General features: G+C 33.4%; 1 protein-coding gene across 1 annotated transcript in view; it reads left to right on the forward strand.

The window, feature by feature from the left end:
* FBXL17 (F-box and leucine rich repeat protein 17) overlaps positions 1-18,004 on the forward strand; it is a 284,374-nt gene that overhangs the window by 190,366 nt on the left and 76,004 nt on the right. The window contains exon 7 of the mRNA XM_042864916.1: positions 3,142-3,218. Within this exon, the coding sequence (XP_042720850.1) occupies positions 3,142-3,218 (77 nt within the window). The remainder of the gene's footprint in view (positions 1-3,141; positions 3,219-18,004) is intronic.

An 18,004-nucleotide genomic window follows, 5' to 3' on the forward strand; every position in this document is an offset into this window, starting at 1 on the left:
TCTCTTTCCCTGTAAATTACTTACTTAATCTTTTTTTTTTTTTTTTTTTCAGTTAAAACTGATTTAATGAACTGAAAAAAAATCTGTTCAGTCCCCTTCAGTTAAGAGAATGAAAAAGCTTCTTTTTTCCTCTGCCTTGGAACACAGCAGTTAACATCATGTTAGCTCTCTGGCAGGCATGGATTAGTCTTCAAGCATTTCTGGGCTTCGTTTGTCTATTTTTCCATGACTTCATCATTTGCTACTGTTTCAAATAGTAACTTTACTTCTTTTTACCAGTATTATTCTGATTTATTAAGATCAGACTTTTTCTTTACCTGGAATTTTATTCGGGTTTAGGTATTACATTCGGTATTACAAACGTTAAGAAAATGAGTATTTTTAAAATTTGTACTCTTAAAAAGCATGCACATACACATGCCACCTTAGATTTGTCTAATTCAACAAAATGTACATACGTACTTCAAAAGATAGATGTGACAATCATAGGATATAATTTTGATGGATTATAACAACAGAATTATCATGACTTGATCCTTGCTTTCTGGAAAAGGTTAATATCATTTTGTTCTTTTACCCTTTTTCTTTCCTGTCATGTTTAACAAAGATTAAAAAGATAAAAATAATAACTATAAAACTGTTCTTATTTTTCCATATGTTGTAAAAGCATCAGTTACTAATAATTATGTATTGTGTGACCCTCCACAGAGCAGAGGCTATTGATGATATAAATTGCCACTTTTGGTACTGTAAGTTAATGTACATATGGATGATCCATAGAAGGGATGATGGAAATTAAAACTGAACTTAGTACAATTTATGTAGATTATTACAGGTTGATGAAGAAATTTGTATATTCCATATTTAAGCTTTATTAAACACTTTTCATTTCCAAACTAGAAATATCATTGCCTCTTTGCTTTAGATATTAGGTGATTTTAGTGTCTTTAAAACAATTATAAGAAGTGAGATACTCAAAGCTACATTTTTTTGCTTATTTTTTCTGCCTGTTGAGACTAGCTAAAGATTGTGAAAGATTGGTGGCTTTTAATTTTTTTTTTTTCCATTTAAGAGGAAATGAACAGTATTAAGTCCAGACTCTAATATATAGCGAATAACAAGGTTTGAAACAGTCAAGCCATCTGAAAAAAAAACTGATGCTTAAAGCCAACACTGTTTGAAGGAATCACTATGGGCCAGTTAACAAAGACTAGTGTCTCTATCAAAATGATGTTTTACAGGAACAAAAGACGTTTTCTATGTACTTTGTAGTTGTTAAAAACCATTGTTTTCTTGGCATGACTCCTAAAAGAAAAATAATTGTCATGTTTGCTAATTGTCAGCAGAGAATCTGCGCTAAAGGGTGAAGAATCTGATGGTTGACTCTGTTTTTATTCTGGATCAGGATGGACTGTGTCAAATACTCTTTTCTGTGTTACTGTAAACTAAAAAGATCTGACTTTGAGCACAAGCATTGCCAGTATTTTCTAAATACTTGGTTCACAAAATTTTCAAAGGTCTTCTGAAAATATGTGGTAATGATAAAGAAACTGTGACTAAGGTACTCTTTCAGAGGCGTTATATTTTATTAATAGCAGTCAATTTCACTTCTAGATTTTAAAAGGAAGAAGGCAGAGGACAAATACGTCTGAAGGGCTATGATTAAGTAATTGTATTTTGTAATCTTTAAGAATTAAGAGGTTGCTTTTAAAATCTAAAATTGGCAGCGCGAACAGTAAAATCAGATAGACAGATAATTTAGTAGTAGCAGAGGAGATAAAAAGGGCCCTAGGGGGTGTAGATGTATTTTGCAAAAACTAATGACAAATTCAGGAGGACCTTTTTTTCTTTTTTTTTTTTCTTTTTTTCCAAAATTAGGAAGTAATTTAATTTTGTGTACAGTAGGAGGGTTGATTGAAGAGTCAGAATAGATTATTGTGACTGAATCACTCTGAAAACTAAATGGTTTATCAGGATCAGATAACAAAGAAACAAGATCAGAAGAAATTCTTATGATTTATGCTATAAAATCCTCTTTTTAAGATATCTCTGCATAGAGACTAACCTAATCATCACCTTTGCTGATCTAATGGAACAAGTGACATATTTTATATTAATGGGACTAAAATGTATTTTATGAACTGGTGTTTGGAGTGATGCACTGTCAAGAAGGCATTTATAAACACAACAGTTGTGCTTATAATACTTCCATATAAACTTCATCAAAAGTTTATTTTTTTATATACTATTTTATAAGAATTTAAATTTTCTTACTGTTTTTCTTGCTTATTTTTTTTTCTTACATGAAATCAATAATTTTCATGTTTCATTGAAAATTTGTCACAGTTGTGATGAGGCAATCAAATGAGCTATCTTCTCACCTATACGACTTCTGTAGACTCATAGAATCATGAATATTGGAAAAGACCTTCAAGATCACCAAGTCCAACCAACAGCCTTACCTGTTGAGTTCCTTCATTAAATCATGTTTTTCATTACTACATTGACATGTCTCTTAAATACCACCCAGGCCTCCACCACTTCCCTGAACAGCCAATTCATACTCTCTGTGAAGAAATTCTTCCTAACACCCAATCTCAACCTTCCCTGTAGCTTGTATACCATAGAACAACGACATGTAATATTTAATGTCCTAATGAATGTTGACTCCTACAGAAATCACTGAGGAAATGTAAACATGATTTTAAAGTAGCATTTTCTTGTCTTTCTTTGCCATTACAATGCATTTATAGTTTTTTCTAGAAGAGAACTCTCAAAGCTTAGATCTTGCAAGATAAACTTTCCAAAGTTACACGTTAATACATAAATGGAAATTGTAAATGGAAATTATGTATTATTTTCCAAAGGATTTTTCTGTATATATTCAAGCAATTCACATGTTGAAAAACTTATGGAAATACTGATATAGAAGCATTTAATATAAAATAATGTTTTTCTCCAGTGTATTACTCATTAATGTGCCTGCGTGCTGCCATATGTATTTTCAGTGTGGGATTGTGTGGAATAATTTACAGAATAAAGAAATTGAGCTTTGCTATATTGCAGCTATGGATTGAACTCTTCCTTTTTAAAATTTGCCTACTGTTCTTTAACTGCGATTTTACTCTGTATGTCTTCCAGGTGTGTGGAGGTGATTGCCAAAGAAGGACAGAACCTGAAAGAACTGTATTTGGTATCGTGTAAGATCACTGACTATGGTACGTAACATTTTTGCTCCACTAGGTTTGTATAGGAACTCTATTAAAACTGTTGGAAGTGTGTAAATGCACATTTTCAAAACATATACCCATAAAAATAGGACATGTTTTACTTGCTTGAAAAGATATGTGCTAAGAAATATGAAAGTCACTATATATGTATGTGCTGTGAAGTATTGCTTATTTGAACTGGCATTTGTTGTGTAGTCTGGTTTTGTGTCCTTTTAATTGTCCTGTGAATCTGGAGAGCATTTGAGAGAGAATCAAAAAGGGAATGTGCATTTTAAGGTGCTGTGAAAGGACACTCAGGCAATGATGAGTGAATTGATTGCTTCTTGTGGGCATGTATGTTAAATGAACACAGTGATCCCCTTAAAGATGCTTTTATGATTAAGAAAAGAGAGAAGCGTTTTAGGAAGTATGCTTTCTATCTGGTAGACCAAATAGAGAAACATAATTCATACTCAGTACAAGAAAACTTGTAAGTACTTACACTAGTACTTAAGTACTAAGGGTACTGTGTTTTGTTGTGTGGTAGTTGTTTGTTTTCTTTTTTTTCTGCAAATAACATACTGTTTTCAATTAAGACATTTATTTCTGCAGTAAAATCGTATTCTCAAATGTCAAACTCCCACTTAGACATTAAAATTTTGGTAGGACTTACAAACTTTTACATCTTTAAGCTGTTCATTTTGAGTTGTTCGATTCTCATTCACTCTTTTTTGTTTTAACTTTTTACCCCATAGCTTTTATAAAGAATTACTATGTCAAAGTGATAAATTACCTTTCCAGTGGTCTTTTTCCCTTCAGATTTTACACTTTACTGCAGTTTGTATGGGTGCTCAAGGGTATACTGCTCCGCAGAGTTCAGGATTTGAACACAAGGGAGAGTGGGCCAGAAGCACCATTTTCTCTATCTACAGTTGTTTATACTTCCATGAGCAGAATAGATCCTGTCAAAATTAAAAATGTAGATTTTCTTGACTTTCTATTACTTGGCCACAGTGAATTTCTGAATCTGTGAATGGCAATAATCTGCTGGAATTTCATGAAAGGGTATTCTCCCCACAGAACTCAAAGGGACAGTGCAGATGTTTCTTTTCACTGCTATTACATCAGAGGTATTGGATATATTTTTAAGTGAAACTGTCTCTTTGTGTACTATAGATCTGCTAGCTCTGCTTCTTATCCATACTGACTTTGGCACCCATGTGAAAGTTATTCTAATGGAAAGAATAGAATCCACAACTTGAGAGTTGGTATTCTCAGAATTATTTCACCATTCATTGGCTGCAGTTAGTGAGAGAAAAACAAGATTTCTCTCGGAGGAGGAAAACACACACTGAAGAACTGAAGCAAAAAAATTGCTTACTAGAAAATGAGGGGAGAGAGGAAATGTTCCAAGGTAGATGAAAAGCGGAATGTGCGTTTCACAGAATGAATAAGCAGAGAACATATGTCGCATTTAGATGATAATTGCAACCCTACTCATGTAACCTGAGCTTCTGGTGACTTCTGTGTATTAATACTTACCTGTCACTGATGTATTGGATTCTGCAGTCATTCAGCATTATTGCGTTCAGTTACTGGGTTTCTGAAAAAAATTTTAGTTGACAGGGTCTTACTTTTCAATAAAATTAGATAATTTTAGTAAGGATCAGTAGGCAATCCAGCAAAATATTTGTGATACTGACTGATTTTTATATGGTTCTTAAGACCAATTGATTATCATTATACTCTTCAGCACACCAGCGTGATGACTGTACTCATCTGCTCATGATATCCAAGAACACAAAATGAACCATATAGTGAGGTAGGATTGTGCTTTGTCTGGAAGTTAAAATCCTGCCTTAAATTAAATTGTAAGCACTATTTACTGTGCTGTAAGTTCAGTTTGTTGTTGAACTTCATTTATCAAAGAAGCTGCCCCCCTTCCACAAAGGAAAAGAACAGCCATTCTCTTCCTCAGAGCCCTTTCAAACCCTCGTGTACTCTTTGTGTTTGTGGCAAGTAGATGAAATCAGCTAAAAAGTGTATGCCTGGCTTCTTGTGGAATCATTTAGTTGGGTCTCTGCTGGTCTTACAGAGACTTGCAGCTTCACAGTTCGTAGTTGTTTCACAAGAAGGTGGGTAAGTTGTGTCCAGAGATGTGTGAGACCATGACTTGAGTGGGAGCGTAGAGCCGTATGTGACTTCATTCTTTTGTTTGATGTTCCTAATACTCCTGAGTCTATGAATGCATTTCTTTTGTTTGTGAAGATACATTAAGCGTCATGGTTTTGTTTTTGATTTCGATATTGCAGTCTTGACACCAACTTTTAATTGTTACTGTAGATATTTTCTGTGGGTTTTTAAAACATACCTAGGACTGGTGAGCTGGTTCCTTGCAGTTTGATGAAGTACAGAAGATGTGGGGTTTCAAAAACTCTCTTTGAAACTGTTCAGCTGGTAATGCAAAAGTGGTTACCCGGCTATTGCTGGTGCTGGTTTATGGTTGCTTAGCAGTTCAACTGGAGAAAATAAAAACTGATATTTCTAATTTCCAATACAACTTAAATTTGCTTGAGATAGCAGGAAGTACTTAAGAAATAACATAATTACAGAAAGAATAGTAAGAATAATTTTATAAAAAAGAAGAAAGTGTAAACGTTGCCCTGCTCTTAATGTATAGGCACATTCATGTGATCTAATTTCATGTACTCTAGGAAAGACTATGATATGTGACCTTCATAATTGCAATAATTTCTTTTTTTATTATTATTATTCTTTATACAGCAAAGCAATGAGCAAAATAACTAGACATGTTTACATGCCATAAATATGCAATTAATATTCAAAAAATATAAAAGTACCAAAATGTACTTTGAAACCTGATAGTTAAAATCCTCTGATTATCCAGTGATAATATAGCAATAGGCATCATTACTTTCTCTGACAAGTTGCTACCCTGAGATATGTTTGGTTATATTACACAAAAAGACAAAAGAGGGTTCAAAGAAGAACTGAAATAGGAGTGGATGCTAAAAGTTATCAATTCATGAATAATATATATATATATTTCTCCATTTTGCACTATATTATTTTGATAACTTCTGAGAACTTTATAGGGTGATGATTTTTTTTAATTTATGCTTGCCCAGCATAATTTCAAAAAAAGTCCATTTTTATTAGATTTTTGTTAGAATGTAATATGCTAAGTTGTTGAATGAGAGTTTAAATTTTCTTTATATCCAACATATTGTTAAACACTAAATAATCAGTAGCATTTACATAGACTGACAGGAGAGGCTGAATTTGTATAATCTCCAAGATAAACACCTGTTTGCCCAAGAACACAGACAGAGTGACATTAGTTACTCATAGTATTTGGCTCTTTTGTTAAACAATCATGAATTAAGCATGGAGTGTCAGTGTTATCTTTGAATTTCCTGCCTTTTGTTGATCTGTGTCACAAACTTAACATTACTTAAACATAGGAGGTTTTGTATTTAAGCTTTTCCTAAGATCTAGTAAGAAAGCTAGGATTTCTCGGCTGTGGGGAGACTGTGTGTCAAATGAATTAGGCTGATGTGAGGATGTATAACAGTGAGCCAGGGCAGCAAGCACACACAGAATTGTGTAACTGTCTTTTCAATTTTATGCCTTGATTCTGGGTTTTATTGATATCCTTAGTGTTGGGAATTTGTTTTAAGTGAATTAATACTTATGAAGTTGGCAGAGGGTGCAGATTGCCGTGCTCTCTGAAGCACAGAAGTGAGATTTTGTATTCAAAGATGAAAAGAAGCTAGCCTATGAAACTAGACTAGATGTTTTAGGGGTCTGCTCTCGCAATAATGCCAGGCACAACTAAAAAAGAAGCTGCATTCTTGCCAGTGATGAAGAATAATATTCTTCAATGTTTAACTTTACAAAAATAGTTCACTAGTCATTTTTTGACAGTGTATGCAGAAAATCATTTAAAGCAAAATTTAAACCATAGGCTTCTGATCAGGAGAAGATAACAACATCAACAACAGCTTTTCGAAGTTAGAGTGGAAGTGCCTGCAAATCAGTGCCTGCTACATGTCTGTGGTGAGAGATCACTTATGAAGTCTCAGAAAAAAATAAATATCCAAACTGTCACTAATAGAAACATAATTGACACAGTTTGGGGAATACGTTTGCGTCATAACAATTCCTGTCCCATAAGCTGCAGAAGATGACAGTTTGCCTTTTCACTTGTCTTGCATAACGTCTACTATGCAGTAGTTCTGAATTCTGCGTAATTTATTTCTAGCTATTACATAATTGCTCAGAGCTTATTGGATGAAATGCTTGGCACAAGTGCCTAAATTGGAAGGTACTCTGCACATTCTTTTAAGACTATGAATACTGAAAAAGAGTTCTCTAGATATTTAGCTTTTTTGTTTTTTAAGGTTGTGAATATTTCTCGTTGCCCCTTTTTGACATTTACTGGTACATTTGTTGTATTTGAAGACATGATTTTTTAAAAAGGTTTTTCTTTGAGAAGAAACAAAAAACAACAGAAGCTAAAGGAAAAAAAAAATAAAGGAGTTTCAGCAAACTGTAATTGAATTATATTCTTTCTATTTTAAAATTTTATAGATAGGACAATGCATTTAAAAATAGATGTCTGGAGGGATAAGTGTTTATACTATGTCAAGTCCAACTGTCACAACATAGAATATAATTGGAAGTTGTGGTTCTTTTTGTTTTGTTTTTTTTTTGGTTTGTTTGTTTTTGTAAAAAAGGGATTATTTCCTGAGAAGTGAAATACAGCCAACAATGTTAAAAAGTTTTTCAAGATGTTGTTGAACTCTGGTGTTTTAATAGTATTGACTACATATGCCTTCTGTTTTAAAATAAAAGATTTTAATTTTCAAAGTGTTGGATCTTCCTATATATAATATGTTTGTATTCTTATATAGATATATCTAATGAGAGTCTCTTGAGCTTTCTCTCCAGTGTTTAGTATTTGTTGTGTAAATCTTAAAGAATAAGCATACTCTGGGTATTTCCTTGCAAAAGAATGTTTCAACTTTGTTTCTCACTTGGATGATCAGTTCTCAGTAATGCTCAGTCTCATTAAAACTGTACTTTTCCAAATTTTGATTTTTGTCTTTCTGAATCTGTTTTTAAAATAACATTTAGTTTGAATACAGTTACTGAGAAAGAAATACATTATTTGTGGGATAAACCCAGCACACATGGATAAACACAGTGGAGCAGGTAGTGAATGCCTTTCTGGGTTAAAAAAATAAAAGTTCCTCTCCACGCAGTACACATTTTGCAATCTCTTGCTTAATTTAGATCATTTAAAATATATTGCTTTCATTTCATCTTTCACTATTGTTCTGAATTGCTGATATATTGAGTTCTTTTTCTGTCTTTTTTCCCTGATTTTTTTTTTTTCTCAGAACTGATTTCTCTCTTCGATTTTCCTATCTCTTGCATAGTTTCTTCTGTCTTGTAGTCTTTCAGTGGTTCAAAGCATTCAAATTCTGTGCTCTTAAGGTGTATGTTCATGCCTTTGTATAGATGTGCAGAAAATCTTTTCAGGATCACATCCTTCCTTTTCATCTTTAGTAATTTGTATGTTATGTATTCCTGTGTTATGTGCATATCAATTATGTTTAATAGCTCATTAAAGTATTTATTTATTTAGTTTATGAAGGGAAAAGGATATAGATGTATTCCTTTCTTATTATCTCAATTTTCTTTCTTTCCACAGAATTGTTTTGTTTCTACTTCTGGTTAAGTTACTTAAATGTTCATGAATATGAACTCACTAAAGTAAATAACCAGGATTTTTAATGTTTTGTGCCAATTGTTGAGGTTCTTTTTTTCCTTTTCTGTGAATAGGTGAATAGGCTATAAGTTTACCTGCAGTAGAGTGAGAATTAATGGAGGGAAGTTACAGGATCTGTTGTATGCATTAATGCTACTTCCATTCTCAACATGCATTATTATTATTATTTGCATCAACATGCAAAATCTCTAACATGCATTAAAATGTTTTTGTTTTGCTTAACATTCATTCAGGATTCTGAAGCTCCTACTTCATACTTTTATTGAAACTGCAGTTGTTGTAAGGATCAGTGAAAGCTTATTCTGGCAACAGAAGTTGGTTACACTGTGTTACATAATTTAGTAAAACAACAGTACAGAGTATTACTATCCCTTCCTCTTTTCAGGTCATTACAATTCATACTGCACAGTGTGCACAGTGAAGATTTGGAGTATTTTTGTGTGTCAGAACCTCTATATATTTCCTTTTAACTGCAAGAAAAAATCACAGAATACGCAGCTTTTATAAGGACATTTTTCAACTTGCTTGTTTGCATTTTTTTACATTCCTAGAGTTTTTTCATATTGTTGTAAATTAAGCTGTTGGTTGGACTAGTTGTTCATGTACAGATATGCATGTACTCATAAAACTTTGTGCACAAGGGAACCTGCTAACATTAAAACAAAGAGGACTGTTATTGTAGGAAGGAGAGAGGTATGTTTGGAGCATAGGACCTATCAGAGGATATCGGTAGATCTGTTAAGAGTGTTCATGGAGAAAAGAGATAACGTTACTCACATGTCTGGAGTTTTCAATAGGAATCACTGTTAGGACGAAGCCGAATAGAACTTTGTCAGAAGTAATCACTGATGCAAAAAAAAAAAAAAAAAAAAAAAAAAAAAAGCCCTTGAAGAAATTTTCAGAAACCCATTTAATTCATAAGTATGAAAAAAACTTTTCTTTTTTTTTTTCTTTTTTATTGTGTAAGTTTTAGCAGTATTCACAATGTCATGAAAATTCCATGCAGTTTTCTTTAAAAGCTGATTTGAGACACCACTGTGCATCTTCATGACCCATACAGTGAGATAAATTACAGCAACAGCACGTTCCTCAAATAGCGGATAGCTGCAAATCCCTTGTCCTATAGTAGATAATAAAGGTTTTTCTCTTTATGAGATGAGACAAACTTCTCAACTGTTTTTTGTCATGCTGGATGATGAATTGTACCCCTTAACCTGTACCCTTAGAAATAATGTAGCATAATAGCCAGTTGGAGGAAGCTGAATGTAGATGCACTTTTGAATCATCAACATGCACAGAGCAGAAGCCTATGATTTGTGAACAGTTTGTTCCCAGGTGGTTGTTCTAAATGTGAAAAACAGAGAGGTGTTGTACTTTGGGTTTGATTTGTCATGTGGGGAGATGCATAGGTACTGCTGATTTCGTTCAGTTTCTTCTGTAAGAAGTTGTAACAGTGTTTTGGGATGTTATTTCGATTCTTTGTCTGGCAAGCTTGGCATCAACTGTAATAGAAACCTTAATTTTGTACTTTTTATCTCTCTTGAGAGGTGCTTTAGTTAATCTTTGGCAAAATACACCTTATTTATGAGAATCAAGGCAGAAAATTTACTTCTGACATTAAAAAAAATGAAATGGCTACAACCTCTGTGTATGTTTCCAGAAATACATTCTAGGACTCTTGTTTTATTCATTTACTGTATTTACTGTGTTAGGAAACTGTATTATAATGCTGAAATTTCATTTAACCCGGGACCTAGCTACTGTTCTATTGTAATATTTGAGTTTCCTGTTTTACATGACCTTTAGAAAATAGCATAAAGCTTTATTCCTTCATAATGTTATTCTTTGCATTGGGAGCAGTGTTAAGTGCATCTTCACTGAACTGCTGCATGGCAAGAGCAGTTTTGAAATTATTAGATATAACAAATTATTTGCATCTAAGCACCAATTTAAAGGACAAGTGATTTTTTACTTTTAAACCATGTGGTTTTGATCATATTGTAATCGTTGAGGTTTTTGTAATTATTTTTTGTGTATTTTTATAAGCCCACAAGCTGTTGAAGAAAGTGCTGTCATTCTGTGTTTTTAGACTTTCATTTCACATTGTTCTTGTTAATTTCACACTGCAATGAATAGTAATACTCCCAACAAAACATTCAATCTTTTCAGTCTGTGGTGGATGGATTTGAAAAAAATAGCTGTCAAAATGTATGTAATGAGAGTATTTCTTTCTGGGTTAGAATATAATTTAATTTAAATGTTTAAAATATTTAATATTTTCTGACAAATACTAATAAATACTCTCATTACTGCACCGTTGTAGTCTGGTTTTATATTTATTCATCCAACTTTTGAATTGATGTAAAATTTACCCTTGGACCCTTTAATTGGTTGAGAAGCAATTACCAATCCCCTTCAAAAAAAAAAAAAAAAAAAAAAAAAAGATACGTTAGCAATTTTAAAATGTTTTTATGCAATCTATATTCCTCAGTGGGGAATATCATTATTCTAAATCTAGAAACAGCACTTGCCTATTTTGTAAGTGAGAGGAAATCGGAATTCAAAAATAAAATATGTTATTGAATCTTTTTACATTTGATCCCTTACACTATAAAAATTTTGCTGTATATGTAATCATTCAACTAATTATTTCCACTATATTTTAAATTTGCTGTGTTGTGTTGCAGTTTCACTTTATTTCTTCTAAATTGTAGGAGTTGGTCTTATGATCCCCTTCTTAATGCTCTTTCAAATGTATTTTAACAGATTACATTTTAAAATTACAGTGTTACTCCAATATTGCCTAAGTGCTTTCTTCAAGGTGCCTTCATAATGTAGGTTTCATTATCAAGTGCTTAAATATGAGAACAGTTGTTTAAACTTCATTGCAAGTAATATACAAGTTACAGCATAATTGCTGAAGCTAACTTCCCAAAAATGTTACTCTGTAGGATTGCCTTTCTGTTATGTAACTTCTCTTGGATGTTTGTTGAATATTCAGTACTACTCAGATTACTGAATCTGTGAATCATTTTGGTCATTCTCTGTCCATTTAAAAATGTATATCAATTAAATTAAGGAAATGCTAATATTGCAGAGTTTTCTATTCATTAATCATTTCTATAATTTAATTTCATAGTGAAATTTCAGTATTTATTTTGTATTTAAATTCCTGAAAGAAGTACTTATTAGAATATTGATGTATTTCCCTAAAATATAATTAAAATGAAATGCCTAATATCAAAGTAAGGTCATAAATATTGATTTGAAACGTTATTTACAACAGCAAAAGTAGTAAAATTAATCGTCTTTCCTATGAACAGAGCATGAATCCAAAATATACATTTTTCAGTTATTGAAGTGAAATGAGTGGTACTTCAGCTCTGTGTTCTTTTAATAATGGTGATTCTGAGTTAATTTTTTCTAAGAAAAGAGAAGGAGAAAAGAGAAGGAGCAACTGATTTCCCCCACCGTAATATATATAGCAAATTTATGTTGTCTTTCTCAACTATTTGATTTTTCACCATAGTATGACGGAATGTGGAATCTACTGATGTAAGGAACAAGCATGACTTTTAGTCATAACTAATTTGAATGGCAACTAATTTTTATGCTTTCAATAATTACTTAATAGGCAGCAAAATTTTGTTTGGATCTATCTAAAGGATTAGAATAGTTTTGTATGAAAACATGCCCAGAACTGTTCACAGGGAGCATGGGATCCTGCAGTTATTTGGATGGCCAAGCAAAAAGATATTTGGAAGATATTTGAAAGTTATTTGAAGCCAAACTTTTAGGAAAAACTTTAGTACAAAAGCGTATATAAATTGTACTCCCTTTCTTTGATTTGTGCATTTTACTTACGTCACTTGTATCAGAAAGAGTGACGGTGCCTGGTATGTTTTTTTTTTTGCATTTGGAAGCATCAAAAAAGAAGAGTACAAGGCCCTTACTAGAATAACTTCACAGAGGACACTGTTCTTTCTAGGTATACGTTTTGAGGGTGCCCAAACTTTTTGCTTGCCTTGGCTGCACTGAGTGAAGAGAAATTGTCTTGGGCCACTTATAAAATCTGTAATATAGTTACTAAAACTAAGTAACAAAGCATCAAAAAGAGGGCTAAAAGAGGGCAGGTTGAACATGTGTAGTCTATATGGAGCTGTTTTGATAGAGCAGGTTTTTTGTCCATGATGTAAAAAGGAGAAAAAACAGATCAGAAAGATGCATCAGCTTTTTATTTTTCCTTTCCGTGACAATTTTTATATAAACAGAGCTTGTTTTCTGTTCCATACTCTGTTCTAGTCAGATAATTAAGGGGAAATTAAGAAACAATTCTGATCAAACACTGCTACTGGGGAGAGCGGTGGAAGGAAGAAAAGAAGAAAGAAATGCATTTTGTCCTTTAATCAATAAATGTACAAGTACACCTTGAAAGTAATAGAGATTGTAAACCAAAAGAAACCTAATTCACGCAGGTCTCTACTCTCTCTACTCCCTCTGAAATCCATATTTTCTTATGAAGTTATGATTTATGGCCAGTTAGGATTTGCACAGGTTTTGCAAAAGAGCCTAAAAGAAACCCTGACTTTGTAGCTTCACAAAATCTGTGACCTCACCTGGAGTAGTTTACTGACAGCCATTCAGTGCACTTTTATGCATTTTATGATGACTGCATGTGCATGTGCAAATATTCACACAGAAGAAGATATCTTGAATGAATACTCATAGTATTTATTTCTTACATAGTCATAAATGAAAAAATGCCTTTGTCACACATCTTTAAGGGGAAAGGAAGAGTAAATATCAGTTTAAAATAGATTTTCAATGTATGTGACTTATTTATAGTGCACTTGGACGTCTTATAAATAAACTACATTATTGGTGAATTTCCTCACATGCATTCTTGATATGTTTTTAATCAAAATAAAAAGGCAAACTATGTATTGTTTCTGATAAAATAAAATAGAATTTGATTACTCTCTGCTAATGCATAATACCACTTAATTTGATTTTAGGAGTGGAAGATCTCTAATGGAAGGGAAATGTACTGCATAAATTAGGTGCATCTCTTATATTTACCTCTATTCGTTCAATTGTAAATACTGCATCTGGTGCCAAAGAAGTAACAATACTGAATTGTAAACAATTTTGACAAACATATAAAAAATATGAAGGGACAAAATATATTTCAAATTTATGAAGTGCCTGAATCTCATTGAGTATCTAATGCATTGTGGCATATTAAAATGGAAAAAGGAAAGGAGAGAGGAGAAAAGAGAAAAGAGAAAGGGAAGGGAGGGGAAAGGAAGGGAAGCGAAGGGAAGCGAATGGAAGGGATGGAGAAAGGAAGGGAAGACAGGGAAAAGGTAGGGAAGGGGAGGGAAAGAGAAAGAAAGGGAAGGGAAAAAGGAAGGGAAAGGGATAAAAGAGGAAAAGGAAAAAATGAGGAATTTGGAAAGCTGTGGGATTAATGATGCAACCCATCACATGAGTGAACAGTTCATCAGTTCATGGAGTTTTAATTAAATGGGTTATCTGGGAAATTTCATTGTTTCAGATAGCATGCAGAAGCTCTGTTTGTTGTGGTGGTGGGTTATTTTTTTGTAGAATAGGTACACCTATCCACACATCTGTGCTCTGATTCTTTTGTAAGATGCTCATGATTCTCTTGTCATCATATTTGCAACTTTGTTTATTGTAACTCACCTGATTACAAAAGATTCTGGTAGTAGAGATTTTAAAGCTCCTTGCAGTTTGCAGATAAAAAGTCCCTAGTCTTGAATCAAGAGTATTTGTGTAGTTCCTATGGGAAGTGGCTTAGAAGTGCACACAGAAGGGTAAGCTTATTACTGTACTTGATAATGGAGCCATTGACAGGTCTTTTGTTGAATGAGTGCTGGTGCACATCAGATTTGTGAAAGATGGAACACCTTGTTGTTTTTTTTTTTTGTTTTTTTTTTTTTGCTGACACAGGCTTTAAATCTTGAACATCTGATGATATGACACAGGGAATAAAAGCAGCAATAGATGTGTTGGAGTAAAAGCAAAAGAACTCAGAATAAAACCATTCAGTCACAGCGAATAACATGTGCAGCCAAAATTTGGAGAAGAAAAACCATGTACTTTTGCTGTCAGTTGGACCCTGAAGCTGTTCTTGAACTGAAAAAGCTTCTGTCTTTCAAAGTTTCTGTTGATAATGTAAAAAAGATTCAAATTCTGCTGCATTGGTTAGCATGAGATCATGATATCTTTCAACTGTATTGATTATCTTGGTGCATACTTGCTCTGTTCTGGAGATGCCAACCTGAGGCATGACAGAGAAGGGTGATGGAGAACCAGAATAGGTTGCCCAGGGGCGTTGTGGAGTCTCCTTCTATGGAGATATTCAAGACCCATCTGGACATATAGCTGTGTGACCTACCATAGGGAACCTGCTGTAGCAGGGAGGTTGGACTCGATGATCTTTAGGGCTTCCTTCCAATTCCTGCAGTTCTGTGATTCAATGATTCCAAACTTGAAAGGGCACTTGAAAGGCAACAAATATTAACTTTGTCCATTTCAAATTTTAGTTATGATATTTCTGAATTTCAGTTACATTGTGTACAGAATGTGATTGTAGTTGCCCTCTTACATAGATGTGCTTTCGTTTCTCTTTCCTAACATTTTCATAAGGACAGCATAGGTAATTTCAACCTCCTTCTAAGTTAAATGCCAAACCAGATTTCTTGTGGAGGTCCAGCCAAGATATGCTATCTTGCTCAGGTGCTGCCAGGCATTACTGATGTTCCTTGCTAATAACAGAAGAAGGGGTGTGCAAAAGTTTGATATCAGTTTGATTAGTTTACATGAGGTTTTAGCAAGAACTTCAGCTAGGGGAATGTGGGCTGTGTCATGGAGAGCTCTGAGATGAGACCCTTGAGAAATCTAATAAGGGAATGGGAGACTGAGGCTGGAAAGTAGTCCTGCATTGAAGTGTAGATTATTTGATCTCAGAAGTAGGAGGAACTGCAAGAATGGAGTGGGAACGATAGGCATAGGTTCCATGGCAGGATGAGGGGGATAGCCAGGATACTTTGCTTGGAAGAAAGAATACACATACAGATTAATCCTGTTTCCTGTAAAGGAATGCTGAATTCCTACCACATTCAGTTTCTCTGTTGCTGTCAGAAAAGGAGTGTGTAATGGTGCTTTCAATAAGATCTCCCACTCAGTTCCCAAGTTTTATGCATTAAATAAATCTCCATTATGACAGATGTCCAAAAATTAGGTATTTAAATTTGGAACAATGACACTTACACATCATATATTCAGAAGTTTTTCTTATGCTCATATACTCTATACACAGGATTGGTGTTTCTAGAGCTTTAGAAGAAAGGTTGCAGAGATCAGTGCTCTGAAGCCATGGAACATCTTGTTTCCTGATGCACTGTGAAGCCCATTCTTTAGTTTTTCGTAGCTCTGTGTGTTCAGCATTGGTATTTCAAAAAAATGGAATGTTGCAGACCATGTGGTACAAGTAGTGACAGGAAGATAATTGTCTCGCTGTGGTAGTTTATTGGATTTAGAAGTTTTTTTAGTTACTGGGTTCTTTTATATTCTTAGCAACCATGTGCTTTCATAAACTTTCCAACTACTTGTCCATTTTAAGCCTAGTTGGTATTCTAATAGGTAACTGTGTGGCTACATACGAAGAATCTCTGCTATCTGTAAGAACTTAAACTAGAAGCTGTAACCAGTGTCTAGATCTATTTTCTATTTACAGTAATATTTCTATCATCAGCTTTACCATGGATTTTTGTGTGGCATGAAATAAACAGAGTAAGCATTCCCATACATCCTCTCCTTATTTTCATTTCTTTCTTTTTTTTTTTTTTTTTCCCCAAATTTGTTACCCTAATTTGCCACTGCTACCTGCAGAAATTTTTCTAAGAGTTTTAATCATTTGTTCATTTGTTCATATGATACGCCTTTCCCCTCAGTTTCAACTTAATTCTTGAAATTTAATCCTTATGTTCAAAAATAGCTTTTTTTTTTGTGATGAGGAAGAATTTCTTTTTAGGTCTCAATTGTTGTCAGAATATGTCCTTGATTGTGATTTTTTCTTCTGTTTGCAAACAGCAAAAGAATAAGAGCTGCAGAACTCTGTTTAAAACAGTGCACATGGATTTCTGAATTTTAAAAAAATGAATGTAATTAAAATTAGATTCAGAATTAACAGCTTCTGTAAGAGATTCTTGAATATGCAGCGTTTGAACAGATTTCATAAACAACATTGTCATCTAGCATTTGAAAACTCTCTTAAAAGCTTCTTCTGAGTATCAGTTAGTAGCTCTAAAGCTATCAGTTTAAAAGGGGAATTAGGTAACAGACACTTATGTCTATCCAAATAGCATCTGAGCACCAAGAGAGCAATGTCAAAGAATTGTGGAATCATAGACTGTCTTGGGTTGGAAGCGAACTTGGGCAGGGTTTCTTCCTGCTAGATCAATATTGATTGATAAAATGTTTGTTAGTCTGTCTAGAATCTTTGGCACCAATGCCATGTTCTTATTGGCTAAAATTACAAAGAACTGAGTTAGGTTGGGAAAACAACTACATTTGTGGTAGGGATACATAATACACTTCGAGCTGTTTTATGTAATTACGAAAATATTGATTGCTCTTACAAAGCAGAATGACATTTTAAAGCAAAAATGAAGATTTACAATAAAACATACGAAATTAATATTCTGTGAAAGTTCACAAATTGAACTGCTACTCTAAAAGTTTCAATAGAGAAATAAAAAGCAGCTTTCTAGCTTGATTCATAAACAAAGGAAAAATTAGAATAGGAGGATGTAAAATATTAGGAAAATCTGTATAGAAAATAACATGGGAAATGACTGGCTAATTACAGACAATAGATGTCCAGGAGACATCTATTTTCTCTTGTAGGCAAAGGTAAGCTTTCAAACTATCTGGTAACAAACAGAGAAAA

This window comes from Lagopus leucura, unplaced genomic scaffold, assembly GCF_019238085.1.
Source record: "Lagopus leucura isolate 7727_CA_CO unplaced genomic scaffold, USGS_WTPT01 Super-Scaffold_774, whole genome shotgun sequence".
NCBI classification, from domain to species: domain Eukaryota; kingdom Metazoa; phylum Chordata; class Aves; order Galliformes; family Phasianidae; genus Lagopus; species Lagopus leucura.